The following is a 16,732-nucleotide window of genomic DNA, read 5'->3' as shown; positions in this document are numbered from 1 at the left end:
GTTCACTAGTCAAAAGTCTAACACTGAAGAAATACATCAATCATCTTTTATTACCAGGTTTCAATTGCTCATTGTTTGCTTATGGTCAGACAGGAGCAGGAAAAAGTTATTCTATGGTCGGTTATGGTCCAAACAAGTAAGATTCATATTAAATTATTATTAAAAAACATGAACTAGTGATAGTATTTAACATAATACCTATGCTTCATAAGGATGCAATGTTTAAATATTTTATTCTTGAATTTATAGAAAAATAAACACTGTATAGCTGAGTGCTACAATCAATTATGTGATACATTCGGATTAATAATCTATAATGTTTATTTTTTGTTTTACAGAGGTATCGTCCCAATCACTTGTGATGAATTGTTCAAATTGATTGAGGGCAGTACAACAGAAACAGTAAATCAAGTTTTTTTTGTTCTTGCTTCTTTTTCTTTGCATCTTTTTAAGTTCTGGTAGATTTTTGTTTGTTTTATTCTGTTATGTCCGTAAAAGTTGAAATGGAGTTTGATACAAATAAATCTGAAATAAAATTGTTTCTAATATGAGTGGACATTACAAAAATTGTCCATCTTCCAAAGCAGTTTGATTGTTGTCTTATTAATGAAAAGGAGTCATGAAGAGTTAAATCGTAAAAAAAATAATAATTTGGATTTTGCTTTATTCATGATATGCATCATTGCAATGTCTTCTTTGGACCTTACAGTTCATTGGTTGCAAGTGACGTATTGACTAATTTTACATCATTTGTAAACAATCAGCTGCTAGGTCCGTGATGTAATGTCAGAAGACATTGCAATGGTGCGTATGATGAATATCGCATTTCATTCCATTTTTTAGTGTGATTGCTTATCAATGCTTGCAGAAGAATGAAAATAAATACTACTGACATGGAAAAAAATGTTAGATTTTCATTCTGCTATACAAAGCTAGTCAACAACTTGTCATGATATATTTTATTTTGCATTTAGAAATATCAAGTCACATTTTCTATGTTGGAAATTTACAATGAACAAGTCCGTGATTTATTGACTAAAGATAATCCTAAAGGTGGTCTACCTGTAAGTTTTTATATTAGATTTATATTAGAATTAATTAATTTTTATATATTTTTTATACATATTTTGAGAATAAATAGTCTGTAAAATTGCTTTCATGTATTGTAACCACGTGAATATTTGCCTAGTTCAGAAATGAACGGAGAAACTTTTTTTCCTATTTTACTTAATAAAGTTTCCTGCTCTTTCAAGCATTCGTCAGTTAGTTTTTTTAATATTAGCTTAGATATATATGAAATATCTGAAATTATTTCTGCTACTTTAGCAATCTCATCCAAAAATTCAAGGATCTTAAGTTTTTTCTTTGGGTAAAATTATCTATTAAATTACAAATTATTCGAAATCCTATTTTTTTAGGTCCGTCAAAATCCCAAAATTGGTGCTTTTTATGTGCAAGGTTTAAAGTTTGTTGCTGTAGGATCTTATAAAGAAATCGAAGCCAGGACAGAAGAAGGTAAACACACATTATTTAAAACTTCTGATTATCAGCGTAATCCTTGTGTACTGTCACAAACCTTGTGAGGTTCTCTCCCTGTTGAATTCTGTTGAAAAGTCTTTTCTGTTGGAAAATTTTAAGACTACACTATTAGAATCACACATTTCATTTTTGAGTCATAAACAAAATAATCTTCACTAGGCTACGTCCTATCTTCCTTTGTTTCGAGCGTAAAACTCCTACTCCTACTCACTGCTCTTGTTTTGAATATTGAAATTCTCCGGATACATCGCATGCGCACTGAGGTTTTAATAAAACAATAGAGAGTTTCGAAATCTAAGCCAATCAGCTGGGTTTTAAATATTCTTTTATTTGAAATCTCTATTGATAAAAATCTTTTGTGAAAGTTGTCTATTATGTTTAAACCTATTTATAAGCAATTCCCGGTGGGGGGGGGCTACAAGCGGCCGTCTATAGCAGTGCCTATAGACCAAGAGTAAGGCCTAAATGCCTGGAGCCGTCTATTGTGTAGACTATATCTTCAACCGTTAAGGAAAGTTTAAGTAAAAACTAACCTTTGCTTTGGTTTCTGTTTGTTTAATTTTTGGGGACATTTTGACCACCCTTTCGGGACCTATTCTTGTTTTCTTAGGACAAATTTTGTCTTTTCGGGGCCAAGTCCTTTTAAACATTTATAAACGATGCTTCTTTATGAATTGAGAATATCATTCATTGCCCTAAACTTGAAACTACGTTAGCTACAATTTTTTAGGACCTCACTGGATGATTGAACTTTCAAAATAGAGAAAATTTACTGATTTAAAGAAAATGTTCAAGTTCTATAGATTTTAACATTAAATAATATCTTTTCACCAATCATAGGAACTGCTAACAGAACGGTTGCTTCAACACAGATGAATGCTACTAGTTCACGTGCACATACTGTTGTCACCATTCAGTTTGACCAGATTGAAAAGAATGCTGCTGGGGAAGAGACCAAGAAAAGCTCTGTCGTCAATTTGGTCGATTTAGCTGGTAAGAATGTCTACTAGTTGGTCGGGTCAGTTGTTATCTATTCTCATCAATGGTCTGTTCTTTTAATTTTAAATTGACAGCAATATTTTGACAGTTTCTTTAGTAAATTTGGGAAGTATCTAGGAGTAATATAATGATGGAAGTTCAAATAAGCAAGTTTGTCCATTTCCTGAAAGTAGCCAGATTAAGAATTTGACCCGGTTCAGAATTACAGCATAGCACCTGAGTATGCTGGTTCCACTAATACAACTAGTGTTCATCCAAAAGCTAATTTCTTATTACTTTCCTCCCTCTCAAAGGATCTGAGCGTGCTGGTTCTACTGGTGCAACAGGTGATCGTCTTAAAGAAGGTGCCAACATCAATCGTTCGCTATCATCTCTTGGTAATGTCATCTCAGCTCTGGCTGATCTCTCTATGGGAAAGAAGAAAGTCCTTGTTCCTTATCGTGATTCCGTTTTGACCAAGTTGTTACAAAATGCTTTGGGTGGAAACAGTAAAACTATTATGATTGCTGCTTTATCACCAGCTGATATCAATTATGATGAAACCCTGGGTACACTTAGGTAAGTAAATGCATGTGACACTATTAGTAAGTAGGTAAATTGATAATACACTGCAAACGAGGTTGGCTATTGATGTAGATCTTGCACCTGTAGAACTTCCTGAAATTTTATACTTTTACTTTATACAAATTGGTCATCTAACATACTAGCACACTATATATTATGAAAATGACTTCAAATAGTTGACTAACTTAGACGGCCGACTTTCTGTCCTGTTTGTTTGGTAGTTAAAATTTTTGCTTGAAAAATATTGAAAGAAGGCATTGTTAGAGTAGATAGAAAGTTGGCAGAAAGTTGGCAATTAAAATCTTTGCATTGACGTTAAGATAAATGCATTGACTTTGGAAGGCCAAAAGTATGTTTCTACACCTTTTTTGATTTTCTAAAGGTATGCTGATCGTGCGAAGAAGATTAAAAATAAAGCCGTTGTGAATGAAAATCCAATGGACAAATTGATTCGTGAACTAAAAGAAGAGAATGAGAAGTTAAAGAAATTAATGGCAGGCGGTGATATGAGTGCATTACTGGCGGCCGATCCAGCTGAAGGTGGTGGCGGAGGCGGAGGAGCTGCTGGTGGTGCTGTAATGACCGAAGAAGGTAACTGATATGTTGATTATCCCATAAACGAAGTGTCTTGTTTTAATGACAGTTGATCCGCCATATTGTTTTCTCGTTTAGATTTTATAGCTATAGTTTTCGAATGTTCACATTTAAGAATTTTATGGAAGTCTTAAATCATTTGCAGAGTTTAGTTATAAATAAACGAAATGCGCTCGCGGGATTTTTAGGTATAATATCTGTGGGTAAGCTGCCAGAGATCTTTAATTTTAAAGTTCGTATAGCACACATATGAAGTACTTTATTAATCAAATTAATTCTCGTGAGATTAAATCCTGAATATTACTTTACCATTACTTTAGCTGGCGATTAAGTTAATTCTCGTAAAATTACGTCGATTTTTAAGTACTTTACGGGGTTATAATTATTTCAATTATCATGTGCATAGCGTCAGCCTGAGATTAGGTCCCAGGCAAAAATTAGGTCCCCCCTGAGTTTTAATTCCCCCCAAAGATTTATGAATTTTTTGTTAGCCCCCAGGACTTTTGACCCTAGACACTTTCAAAAAATTGATCCAGTAAAAAAAGGTTTTCCAATGTAAATTGTATTCAGTTCTAAGTTTAAGATAAAATATTTTGCACACTTTCTATAAAAATATTGCGCTGCAGGTGAAAATTTTCAGATTCATGAGCTTCAATTTGAGTAATTGAAGCCAACTATTAAGCTGAATTATTTTAGCCCCCACGTTAAGTGATGAGAATTTAGCTCCTCCCCAAGTACATAGGACCCCCAAAAAGTGGTTTACTTCCAGCCCCCTCCTTTTTTGGGAAAACTTTAGGGTGTAACCCCCCAACCAGCAGGGGGGGGGCTGACGTTTTGAGTGCTTACATCATGAATGTACAATTCTTCCCTTCTTTTTCATTATTCTACAGAGAAAGCAGCCATGCGTAAACAAATGGAAGACGAAATCCGTGCGCAATTAGAAGCTAACGCAAGTGCAATGATGTCTTGGGATGATAAGGTAAACTTCTCCTTTAAAGGTTTTAGTTTTATATCAAGCCGGTGTCTCCTATTGTTATATTGTGTTCGATTTCGTGCTGAATAAATAAATTGAATGTAAAAAAGCTTGTAAATTAAAATTGATGAGTAAGCAAACGATGTCTTAACTCATTTTAAAAACAAAACCTTTAAATATTGGTCGTAAAAAGGGAACAGCATTCCGCTATGGTGTGCAAGGTCCCAACGTGTGCACGAAGCCCGAATCTAAAATCTAGCTCAACAATCTTTCAATTTCAGCTTGAAGCCTCTCGCAAAGAAGTGGTCACAGAATCTGAAGAGGACACAAAAATTCCATTCTTCAGTAATATCAATGAAGATAATATGCTGACAGGAAAAGTCAGATATAAACTCAAAGAAGGTTCGTCTACGCCATATCTTAACCTTCGTTTCGAGCGTAAAGCTCCTCCTCTTCAGGATATGAGCACTGCTCTTCGGATACATCGCATGCGCACTGAGGTTTTAATGAAGCAATAGAGTTTCTAAACCTAAGCCAATCAGCTGTGTTTTAAACATTCTTTTATTTGAAATCTCTATTGATAAACATCTTTTGTGAAAGTTGTTTACTAAGTTTGAACCTAATAATATACATTATTTTCTTTTCGTCATTTAGGAATCATACGTATTGGTAAGAAAGATGGAAGTCCTGACATTGCCATGAACGGTTTAGGGTGAGTGATAAAGCTAAAAGGGTAACAGTAGCGTAGACAAGAAAGAGGGGCGCAAAATTTGTGTAGGAGAGCTGTTTTTAATGACACAGTAATTATCTGATAAATAGATAATCACAGTGTCACAAAAATCTGCTCTCCTACACAAATTTTGCGCCCCTCCTGTCTACGCTACTGGGTAACCAGATGAAAGTTGAAAATCAACTAAAAGATTCTTTTCATAGTCCTTAGCAGAACCTCCAAACTTTACTGGCTATTCGTTTTTAAAGTCGAGATATTTAGGTTTGTAAGTTTTAGTTTCTGCTTGAAAACAATAGAAATTCAACGTGAGGTACGTGCGAGGCTCCAAAATCTGAGAATAGAATACTAAGGACCATGGAATACAAGGAATCATTGTGCTAAGTTTTACTTTTTATCTGGTTATTCCTTTAAGTTTAATAACACCCCTGTCTCAGTGATCCGGTAAAATTTTGAAATCCACCGGGTCAGATTTTGAGATCTCAAAATTTCACTGTTAAAATTAATAGCCTAAATAACGAAAAAGGAAATCCAGAAAATTCAACGAACAAAAAAGCTTTCCATCAAATTTTCGTTACATTAGATGAATATTAATAATAAGGTCAGTTGAAGTATTGCAATATATTCATTTTGTTTTTATGATTTGTTTATGTTTAAGTATTAATATTTTAGCCTTGAAATAACTTATTTTGCTCTATAAATTAAACGATATTATTATCGAAAAAACTTGTAGCCTTTTTATTGCAATATCTTGGTTTTGTTTCTCTAGCGAATTTGGCTAATTACCTCTCAATGATTCGCCAAAATGTCTTCTCGTTAAAATCGTGTACTTATTTATTGGTCAGAATTAAATTTCCAAAATTTATTTTTTGTGTCGCTAAATCCTTCATTCTTTTCAAAAGAACTTCTCTTTTCCCAGCTGGCACTAAACGTTGTTTCAAATAATATTATTTGGACGTTATGAATGTCACATGGACGTTTTTTTGACGTTGTGTGCCGTCTGGTTTACCTCAATCTAACCGTTTCCTTTTTTTTCTATTATAGTATGGCAACTGAGCATGCTATTGTAACTCACCAAGAAGGACGAGTTAGTTTGAAACCCGGTTCACCGGGTGCGAAAACCAAGGTCAATGGACTAGCGTTAACAGATGAAATAACGCTAAAGCACCACGATCGTATTGTCTTTGGTAGGTTTCTTCATACTTAATGCAAAATCAATAAAAAATGGGCTACTCCTTAGATACGGAATTCATGATATTCCTAACGAAATGTTTTCTACGTCAGCACTGGCTGTAGTAGCAAAATTTAGCCATTTTAGAAGAAAAATTGGCCACTTTTTGCTTACTAGGATCTTTCCGTTACAGTTATCGTGAATAAGCTCTGCTCAAATTTGTGAGGTAAGCATTGGATAAAGTTGCCTTTAAAAAAAAATACGACTAGTTTTCTTTAGCCAATATTCGATCTCCTCAAGAAAGTAAACATTGAAACATTGGAAGAAATTAATACACTCACCGTACTTTCAGCCAGCTCTGAAAGCTCAATCTCTAGATCCAACCAATATTGACCGTTTGACCAGGTCCAGTGCTCTGCTGTGGCTTGTAATTCGTTGATGATAGATGGCATTAGTTATTTTAGAGGAAACTTCATTCGGTGCATCACCAAGATGGCCAGAAAAAAATCAATTAGACGGGAATTTAGTTTGGCAGTTGCAGGATATTTTTGGCCGAAAATCGTTCTTAAATATCTTCCTCTGAGGTTTAGTGTATTTTGAATTCAAATCAAAGGTCCTGAAGGTAATTTTCTTACTTTCTTTATTTTCTTCACTTTTACAGGGAGCAGTCATCATTGGTATTTCTTTGTCAACCCAAATGACCAAGAAATGAATGAAGGCTCACCAGCTGAGGTGGATTGGGATTTCATGAATAAAGAAATCGCTCAAACCAAAGGTTTTGCTGCTGATGCTAAAGGAATGAACAAAGGTTTGTACTGTATTGGCTATCGTCATATCCTTTTTCCAACATTTTCGTATTATTTAAAGAGTTTATGAATGTGTGCTTTTCTGCAACTTAGATCCGGGTTAACTGGGACGAGATGGAGTTTTTACAAGCTCTTATTTGATTTGGTTGGTCGTTAACCAGTAATAAAACAATTTTGTTACTTTTTCTAAAGAACACGTCATTTTTATTACTTCAAATGATCAATTATTAAAGTATTTTTTAAAAACTCCATCTCATCTGGGTTAACTGAGGACGACCATAAATCAGCACTTTTACTGTCCTGCATTTTTTTTGCGGGTCAAACCGCTTTCGGTCACTCCACCGTCCGCTAAAGTAAATACATAAACTCACTATTGAGTTCGAATGTTTTCGGTTAGTACCAATTTCTCAATAACTCCCATTCAGGGCCCATGCCATGAAATTTAATGTGGGGGGGCATGGTTTCCCTGGCTCCCCCGGTGGTGTGGGCCCTGCCATTGTACTTATAGCTTTAACAATCATTCCAGCATATTAAAAGAGTTGTTTTATTTGTTAAGTTGAACGGTTTTTCTGGTCCCCCGAGTTTTTATTTATAAACTTTTATTTTTCAGATCAAATTCTGGCACAAGAGCAAGTTCTTGAACTTCTTCCCATGGTTGGTGAAGCTAACGCTGTCAGTGAAGAGCTTGATAAGAAAATGTAAGAAAACAATTCATTTTTAAATCTTAGATTCTTGAGAACAGGTCCTGTCTTTAGTTCGTACTTTTGCTTATCCTTGTCTTCTCTAGTCTACAATTTTGCCCCAAATTTAGTCATTTTTCTTATTAAGTTTTTTCCATAATTGCTACTTAGTGTTATTTTTAACCCTTGTTTTTATTCTTTTTCATACGCAGGATTTTCGGCAGATGAAGAAAGCTTAGATATTCCAGTAAGACATTCCAGTTGGTTTTAAAGTTCTAAGAATTGAGTAGGTTATGAAGTTTATTGGTATATATTAGGAATTTTCTTAGTTTGTTCATAGTCTAAGTATAGTTTTTAGGAAGGAGAAGTTGTTACTGTGTACAGAGCTAGATTTGAACTCGTCTTGTCAACTAGTAAACTTGTATCGACCATGGAATTTATTTCATTTTGTCACGTGATAATTCACCTAATTTCTTTTATTCACAGGGGATTTGAAGTTGTGCTGATTTCAGCAGCCGCCCAAGGGTCAGGCGGTGACAAGGGCGGAACAAAGTAAGTACAAATGAATTATTGATATATTTTTGAGTCGAATGGCGCCCGATGTAGAAATTTACTTCCTACATGCGAAAGTCCTAAAGATCGGAAAATTTATCTACATCCAGAAGATTTGTTTTCGAGACAATGCTTTGTCTGTTTTTTTTGTTGTTGTTGTTGTTGTTTTCAGCTTTACACAGTAAGGACAGTTGATCCCGACCTTGGCGACTACCATCCCTCTTTGTTTGGAAGTTAGACCCTTTAGAGGTTTAGCATGAGCCGCTGCCAATGTGCCAGCTGAATATCAGATATGTATTCAAGTTAGGCTGTTGGCATCCACTAACGGATTCCTCATTCCCTTTTTTCACTTACAGAGTGTGTGTTAAAATGAAGAATTTGGTCAACGAAAATGTTTGGTTATGGGAGCGTGGAAAATTCACCAATCGTCGCTTTCTGATGCAGGTGAGAAACTTTGTTTGCAATGAATCATAGGTAATTAGGACCAATGGCCTCTTCTTATACATTCTTTTGATATGGGCCTCGTTTTCAAAGCATTGTTGCCAAGATAGGTCAACGTTATCAGGCATAATTAGTTTTTGCGGGCGTTGGGAATATACGTTTATTGCGTACCGTAGGGATGGATTCTGGGGAAATATTCCTTGCTCATTTTCGGGATTTGTCCGCTGTTTTTTTTTCAATTCAAAAGATTTCGCACCTGACAAAAATGAAGTACACATCCAGGCATGATAAATTTTGCTAAATCTCAGTCGAGGGGATTCGGAATATTGAAAGCATTGTACGAGGGTTTCCCTTTGGCGGGGACTGAGAATTAGTTCGAATAAGAGAAAGATTCGAATAAAAGAACATAGCTTCAGCCAGGTTTCTAGGTCCCACCAACAAAGTAAGGTCCCCCCCCCCAATAATTTAGCTCCCCCCAAAAAATTGCCTTGTGCTAGGTCCCCTTAAACACTTGGGGAAAAAAACAAAAACATTGTTCTCCCGCCCCTGTAGAGAAGTCAATAAAAAATATATGCGAGTACAGTACTGATAAATGAAAACTCAATTTTACTTGTATTAATATTTATGTTCACAAATCTTTTGCTTTTTGGACCTACCTCGGAGGTCCTATAAATTAACCGATGTCCGTCCGTCCGTCCGTCTGTTCGTTCGTCTGTCCGTCTGTTACCAGCTTTTCTCAGGATTGGCTCATTAGTTTTTTCTGATTTTTAGCATAATGATGCAAAATGGCAATGCCCAAAATGTGACGGAGCCCGATTTTCGAATAAAAATTTTTTCCGGCCGAAAATGCCGGAAATATGCCGGAAAAACTGGTTTTTTGGCATTTTCTCGAGATTTTATCATTAGTTTTTTCTGATTTTTTGCTCAATGATGCGTATTAACAATGCTCAAAACATGGCCGTTGGACTTTTTCCTTATAATTGGTTGTTTTTTCATTCAACAACATTATTAATAGCAATGCCCACCATCAAGCATGTTTCAATTTTCAATAAAATTGATTTTTGAAGCCGGAACTATTTAAAAATCGCCGGAACAACCTATTTTCGCCGGAAAGACAGTATTTCTTGAATTTCTCGAGCTCTACTTTATATTTTTTTATGAAATTTTGCACACTGATGCAAAATGACAATACCTAAAATGTGACGGAGCCTGATTTTCGAAAAACATTTTTTTCCGGCCGAAAATGTCGGAAATATTCCGGAAAAACCGGTTTTTTGGTATTTTCTGGAAATTGTATCATTATTTTTTTCTGATTTTTTGCAAGTAGATGTGTATTAGTGCTGTCGAAAATGCGCCGAAAACCGTTTGTGGAGAAATTTTTTTTTTTCAGTCTGTAGAACCGGAAATGTTCCGGAAATCGCCGTTTTTATGGATTTTTGTGACATTTTTCTAACTTATTCAATTGTTTATTTACAGAAAAAGGTTCTTAATAGTAATGCTCAAACTATAGCATGGTCTGATTTCCAAAAAAAAAATTTTTTGCATGCGGATCTCGTTAAAATTCGCCGGAATAGCCGAAAACCGGCATAAAACAGGTTCTCGTCACTTTCTCAGGCTAAATACTTGACGGATTTCACGATTTTTTGCACAATTAAGTTTCAGCGTTAACAGTTTGTCAGAGCCAGATTTCCAGACTATGCGTTTTTTAGCCTAGCTTATCAAAAGGTTCATGAATAGATTTTTGATTACTTCTCCATCCAAAAAATTACTACAGACAGAACCATTTTCGCGCGCTTTTTACTTAGTAGATGTATTTTTGGACCTACTTGGAGGTCCTATAAATTAACCTTTGTCCGTCCGTCCGTCCGTCCATCTGTTACCAGCTTTTCTCGAGATTGGCTCATTAGTTTTTTCTGATTTTTGGCACAATGATGCAAAATGGTAATGCCCAAAATGTGACGGAGCCCGATTTTCGAAAAAAAAATCATTTCCGGCCGAATATGCCGGAAAAACCGGTTTTTTGGCATTTTCTCGAGATTTCATCATTAGTTTTTTTCAGATTTTTTGCAGAAAGATGCGTATTAGCAATGCCCAAAACATGGCAGAGTCCGATTTTTGAGAAAAATTCTCTTCCGGCCGAAAATGCCGGAAATATGCCGGAAATCGCCGTTTTTGCAGATTTTCATCGGACTTTTTCCTTATATTTCGTTGTTTTTTCACACAAAAACATTATTAATAGCAATGTCCACGATCAAGCATGGTTCAATTGTCGATAAAACTGATTTTTGAAGCCGGACACGGTGGTAAAAAGTAGCTGTATTTTGCCCACATAGACTAAGCCTGTGACGTCACACAGCAAATTATGTTTAGGTTTACAGAGCCTTGTAGAATCATCAAAATGCCTTCAAACTTGGTAAGTAAATTCAAAATAATAAAATAAAAATTTTTGTCTTGAAGATTTTTAGATTTCCCGATTTCCCGATTTTCTAAAACGGGAAACCCTCATTTTTACCCCCGTCTTTGGTAAAAAATCAGACCTAGCAGAAAATTAAAGGCCCTAATTCAGTAAGTCTCAAGATAGAAACTTTCCTTTTAACCATACCTTCCTTCATGTCAGTTTTCAGCTTTTAAGTATATCGGGAACATACAGTTTAAACTCTGCAATTCGTTTTTTTACCATATAAGGTCATACCTTTAATTCTAAATTTCTTGAGTTAAACAAAAGCTGAAATTAAAAGTGACCCCATTTTTAAGCACTACTCGTCGAGATCTATCGTTTGGAAATGTTGCTTTAAGCATGATACCAACTTCAAATTTTCGTTTAAATTTTGATGACGTATTTTTCGGTCACGTGATGACTTTTTTTTCAAAAAACTTTTTGATTTTTTTTGGAAAATAGTTTGAAAAATATTTAGGGCAAAAAAAATTATTCTAAGGCTATAAGAATGATAAAGAACAGGATAATGGATTTAAGTCATTAAGTAAGTGGTAATAAAAAAGCCTATTTTGACCACCGTGGGAACTTTCTAAAAATCGCCGGAACAGCCGATTTTCGCCGGAAAAACGGTATTTCTTGAATTTCTCGAGCTGTACTTTATATTATTTTATGAAATTTTGCACACTGATGTAAAATAACAATACCTAAAAAGTGACGGAGCCCGATTTTCGAAAAACATTTTTTTCATGAATTTTCATCGTTTTCATCAGTTTTTTCTGAATTTTTTGCAGAAAGATACGTATTCGCAATGCTCAAAACATGGCTGAGATCGATTTTTGAGAATTTTTTTTTCCGGTTGAAAATGCAGGAAATCGCCGTTTTTGCAGATTTTCATTAGATTTTTTTCCTTATATTTCTATGTTTTTGACACAAAAACATTATTGATAACAATGTTCACCATCAAGCATGATTCAATTGTCAATAAAACTGATTTTTGCGACCAGAACTTTATATTTATTTTTTCCCTACAACCCTTCCCTCTCCCCTTATCACCAATCAATGATGAATTTATTGCGTTATGCATTTTCGCTAAACGCTATATTTTCTGACTGATTTTTTTTCTCCTCACATTGCTATCTAACTTTCATCATCAGGTAGGTCCATTCAGCATCTAGCTTGTTATATTTGATTTAATAGTAAGATAAGAGATCTTTTGAAATTAGCTGAACAGCCCCCTGAGTCTCAGTCAGATCAACTAGGTCCCCCCCAACAATCTAGGTCCCCCCAAATATTTTGGTAATTTTAGCCCCCAGGCTCTTTAAAGGCCAAAATATTTCTTAGCCCCCCCCCCCAAAAAAAAATAAGGGGGGGCTGATGCTATAAAGAAGTTCGAATTAGCGAGAGTTCGCTTTTTCATAATTCCTTTAGAGATTTTGTCAAGAAATAATTAGAAGCTTTTAACAGTTGCTTTGAGGCTCGTTAACAAAATAGGGAAATCAAAACGAAAGGAGGATAATTTGATTTATTCTAATGGCATTTCACAAGAATTATGCATGTATTTTCGTCATAAATTCGAATTACAATGGACAAGAAGGGTTTATATATGTGTATATTTAAGAACAAATTTAGAAACTCTAAAAACAACAAAGCTTTGACTTAAAGAGAATGAATAAGTTTTTTTGGTGGCTGTTGTTTATGTAAATTTAATTGTCCCCAAGATCTCTTCAAAAATCCAAAATCTTTCCATAATTTACATTTATCCTCGTGATAAATTTGATCAGAAGCTGTGACTTTCCCATTTTTTATCTCAATTGTCTTTTTATGAAAATCATCATGAAAGCCTTGATCGTCATGTATAAACCGCTTGATTAAACGCCGGAAATTTGATACTAGTTTCCAGTCTGCTGTTGTTGGTTTCGGACGCATGCGCGTAGGTTTGTATAGCGCATGCGTGAATCCAAATAAAGAATCAGTGTCTATGCCATGGTATGCGTAAGGTTCGGTTTTGTCCCAAGGGTTGAACGAAAACGGTTGGCTATGTACGTATCGATAGACGGTTAACCCTTGAACGCGTGACAAGTTTGCTGCAATTTCATTGGTCTGGCACCCCAAAAGAACATCGCTCGCCATACTTAATAGAACTCTCTGTGGTGTCGTTGTCTTGTTGATTTTTCTATAGTTTTTTGGCTGATATTTGCTCAAAATCATGGGTAATAGTCCTGGTTCGAAACTGTCGATTTTTGGTTTTAAGTATCGCTTCATCCCACTTCGTGTTTCTGCTTGAGCTACTGGGTGGCCCTCGTGCGCTGTATTCCCAATTAAAACTTTTATTCCCGAATCCTTGATTTTCTTTAAGAGGCCTATAGGTTGGAAAATAGTTTTCTTATCGATAACCTGCATAGGGTAGATATCCGCTGGCTCGTTATACGGGAAAAACCAAGGGTTCAAACTAGGTTTTATTGGATGCCGAATAGCGGGATGAGTACGGAGAAGCTGTTCTGCAGGTAACGCACGTAAACACTTCATAATGTCTGTCGAATTAGCACAACCGCTATCTTTACGTAAGTAATTTCCATACCGCTTCTCAGCGCGGAGATAGTCACTCTTCGCATCTACGGGATAACCGGAAGCTGGTATCGCTTTATGAAATAGTCTTGAAGTATGAGGTGATCCGATAAGTGAGTATATAGCGGCTCCTCCAGCTGATTGCCCTAACAGTGTTACTCTCTTAGGATCCCCTCCGAATGATGAGATGTTCTCTTGAACCCATCTCAAAGCCTGTATGATATCAATGATGCCAAAATTCCCATACTCCTTTGCTACATTTGGTTTTGTTTCCCATAATTCCTTGATCGATAAAAAACCGAATAAATTTAACCGGTAGTTTATTGATACAGAAACTACGTTTAGCGATGCGGAACACTGCTCGTCCGGATAATACCAATTGTTTGAACCGTATCCTAAAGCACCTCCGTGTATCCACACTAATACGGGTAGGCTGTTATTCGGGGTAGCTTTGCTCGGTTGCCGAACCGTTAGAGTGAGGCAATCCTCTGTCCCAAGTTCGTATCCATGGAAAAACTGCTTACACCAGACTTCCTTGTTGTCGTATTTGAAAACGCTATTCCATTTTATGGCGGGTACGGGTGGTTTCCATCTTAAATTACCAACGGGTGGTTGGGCGTATGGTATGTTTCGGTATTCATACACTTTGTCAGGTGATCTGTCGTCTTTTATAATTTGGTGAATTTTACCTTGAATGGCGCCTTTTGGTGTTTGTGTAGTAATGAATGAATCTGTTTTTGTTGTTTTGGCGCTCGACGTGACAATGGCAACCAACAGTAGGATGAAGATTGATCCTGAAAAATGGATATATAGATTACGTTGCTATTGCTTCAGCAGGCTTTTAGATTAATGTTTATTCGTTCCCCCAATCCTGAAAGGTTTTATTCGTCATGTTCATTGTATGATATTCTGGGCGAGTTAAAATGTCGCTCCGAAACGGAATGAAGCCATCCTATTGGTTAGAAGTGACGTAACACTTGAATATAACCAATAGAATGGCTTCATTTCGTTTCAGGGTGAAACGGAACCGTCACGTGCGAACATGGTCTTAGGCGTGCAAACTGTCGTGAACCTACCCTTTTGCGATCTTCGAGATTTTCGGGATTTTCGGCCTTTAAAAAAGAATTTTTCAACGATATCTATCTATCTATTTATTAAGTTGCATAAGGAGTGAGCCAATAATCGCCACATAAAATTTGAAATAAATATTATTGTCAGTATATGTCATTATAAAATTGTGAAAATTAATACTTTCGGAAGTTGCACTTTTACCGTGCTCGATTTTGCGGGTCAAAACTGCGGGTTATTTCAAATCCCTTCAGTCACTCCCCCGTCCTCAAAAGCGCAAATACATGAAAATATGCAATTAATGCTTATATAGACTTACGTTTAAAATTCATGGTTCCCTTAAAATCCTTTTTCTTTCTTTCTTCCTGTTGCAGTGACGATTGGTTCTAATCGATTGATTAATTAGATTTAAAATCTATCTCACCTTTATAGCCGAACCGACCGGAAAGACGATGCCAAAACTTTTTATGGCTTATTTTCTATAAAAGATCTCAGGTGGAGAGAGTGCCATAGTCAAAGTAAAGCTACTTGTATCATTTTTTGTACTCCTCCATTTTTTGTGGTGAATTTTTCGGTAGAATAAACACGGAAATGTCAGCCAGATCTTCCTACACTGATGCGTTGGTGGGCTAAATGTTGTCTCTATTTCGTTAAAGTGACTTGTTTTGCTAAGGAAATCACCTCTGTTTTCTCTTGAGAAATTAAAACGACTTTTTAAATTAACTTGTCGATATTTAATAAATTTGACTAAATATCATAATATGAGCTGTTTTGAAATGGACTAAAATAGCTTACTGCGGATATTTTACCCCTAAAGTTTCTAAATCTGTTATAGATTTTTGTATTCGCATGGAATGGGCCAATTTTGGGGACAAATGCTCCAAAATACATCATCAATTTCCATCGGATTCAGCTTGTTGAGCAAAAATCACAGATAAGGGGGCCGTTAGCTAGGTTCACTTCACTTTATGACCCTTTTTGACGCAAAAATATGAGTATCTGAAATCGATCTTGAAAAGATGCCTTGATTAGTGACATGCTTTCCCTTACTCTTTATTGCCTAGGCAACCAGCTCCCTACGAACACTGAAGTATTAAACTCCATTTTTTAGTCAATACTTTTTAGGATCGTCGTTTCTTATATATTTTGGACATAATTAATCGGGTTAAAAGATTATTAGATTAGTGTATCCTTTCCACTGCGTTGGCGGACAGTTATCGTTACCTTGAATGACATTTTCTTCACTGACGCTACAAACACTGTCTCGAGTTGATCCTTTAACAGAATTTATGAGACTCTTAGATTCAATTCAAGCTCTTTATTTTTATGTGGTGGTGAAATGGGCTATTCCAGAAAAAAATTCCGTATGTTGAGGTCGTTTTTGGGAGAGGTGACCACCTGGATTTTCTTTTTAATTTTTCAAGACCCCTCGGATTTTACTGACCCCGTTTTACTGACCATCCTGGATTTTCCACCTCATTTTACAGACCCTGGATTTTTACACTCGAACAGACTATTTCTGGAAAAGCCAAATACCTTTGATAAACTTGTTTGTACTATCAGATCTCATAGATCTCATGTACAATTATACGCGATTGTGAAGACTTAGGCAGACA

General features: G+C 35.8%; 2 protein-coding genes across 2 annotated transcripts in view; one reads left to right on the top strand and one right to left on the bottom strand.

Moving 5' to 3' along the window:
• Positions 1-16,732, top strand: part of LOC136821747 (kinesin-like protein KIF28P) — a 29,394-nt gene that overhangs the window by 4,687 nt on the left and 7,975 nt on the right. Inside the window, exons 7-21 of the mRNA XM_067077958.1 lie at positions 58-136; positions 339-402; positions 975-1,064; positions 1,419-1,515; positions 2,380-2,532; positions 2,832-3,096; positions 3,485-3,693; positions 4,587-4,675; positions 4,951-5,071; positions 5,324-5,381; positions 6,441-6,583; positions 7,229-7,375; positions 7,984-8,071; positions 8,540-8,605; positions 8,962-9,049. Of these exons, the coding sequence (XP_066934059.1) occupies positions 58-136; positions 339-402; positions 975-1,064; positions 1,419-1,515; positions 2,380-2,532; positions 2,832-3,096; positions 3,485-3,693; positions 4,587-4,675; positions 4,951-5,071; positions 5,324-5,381; positions 6,441-6,583; positions 7,229-7,375; positions 7,984-8,071; positions 8,540-8,605; positions 8,962-9,049 (1,757 nt within the window). The remainder of the gene's footprint in view (positions 1-57; positions 137-338; positions 403-974; positions 1,065-1,418; positions 1,516-2,379; positions 2,533-2,831; positions 3,097-3,484; positions 3,694-4,586; positions 4,676-4,950; positions 5,072-5,323; positions 5,382-6,440; positions 6,584-7,228; positions 7,376-7,983; positions 8,072-8,539; positions 8,606-8,961; positions 9,050-16,732) is intronic.
• LOC136821748 (carboxylesterase 1C-like) lies at positions 13,004-15,611 on the bottom strand. The gene is made up of 2 exons (XM_067077959.1): positions 15,436-15,611; positions 13,004-14,842 (listed from the first exon to the last, which is right to left on the bottom strand). Exons 1-2 carry the CDS (start codon positions 15,446-15,448, stop codon positions 13,140-13,142), a joined length of 1,716 nt encoding a protein of 571 aa, XP_066934060.1. The 5' UTR covers positions 15,449-15,611; the 3' UTR covers positions 13,004-13,139.

This window comes from Clytia hemisphaerica, unplaced genomic scaffold, assembly GCF_902728285.1.
Source record: "Clytia hemisphaerica strain Z4C2 unplaced genomic scaffold, Clytia hemisphaerica genome assembly, whole genome shotgun sequence".
Taxonomy (NCBI): Eukaryota; Metazoa; Cnidaria; class Hydrozoa; order Leptothecata; family Clytiidae; genus Clytia; species Clytia hemisphaerica.
This window is presented reverse-complemented; position numbering and strand designations above follow the sequence as displayed.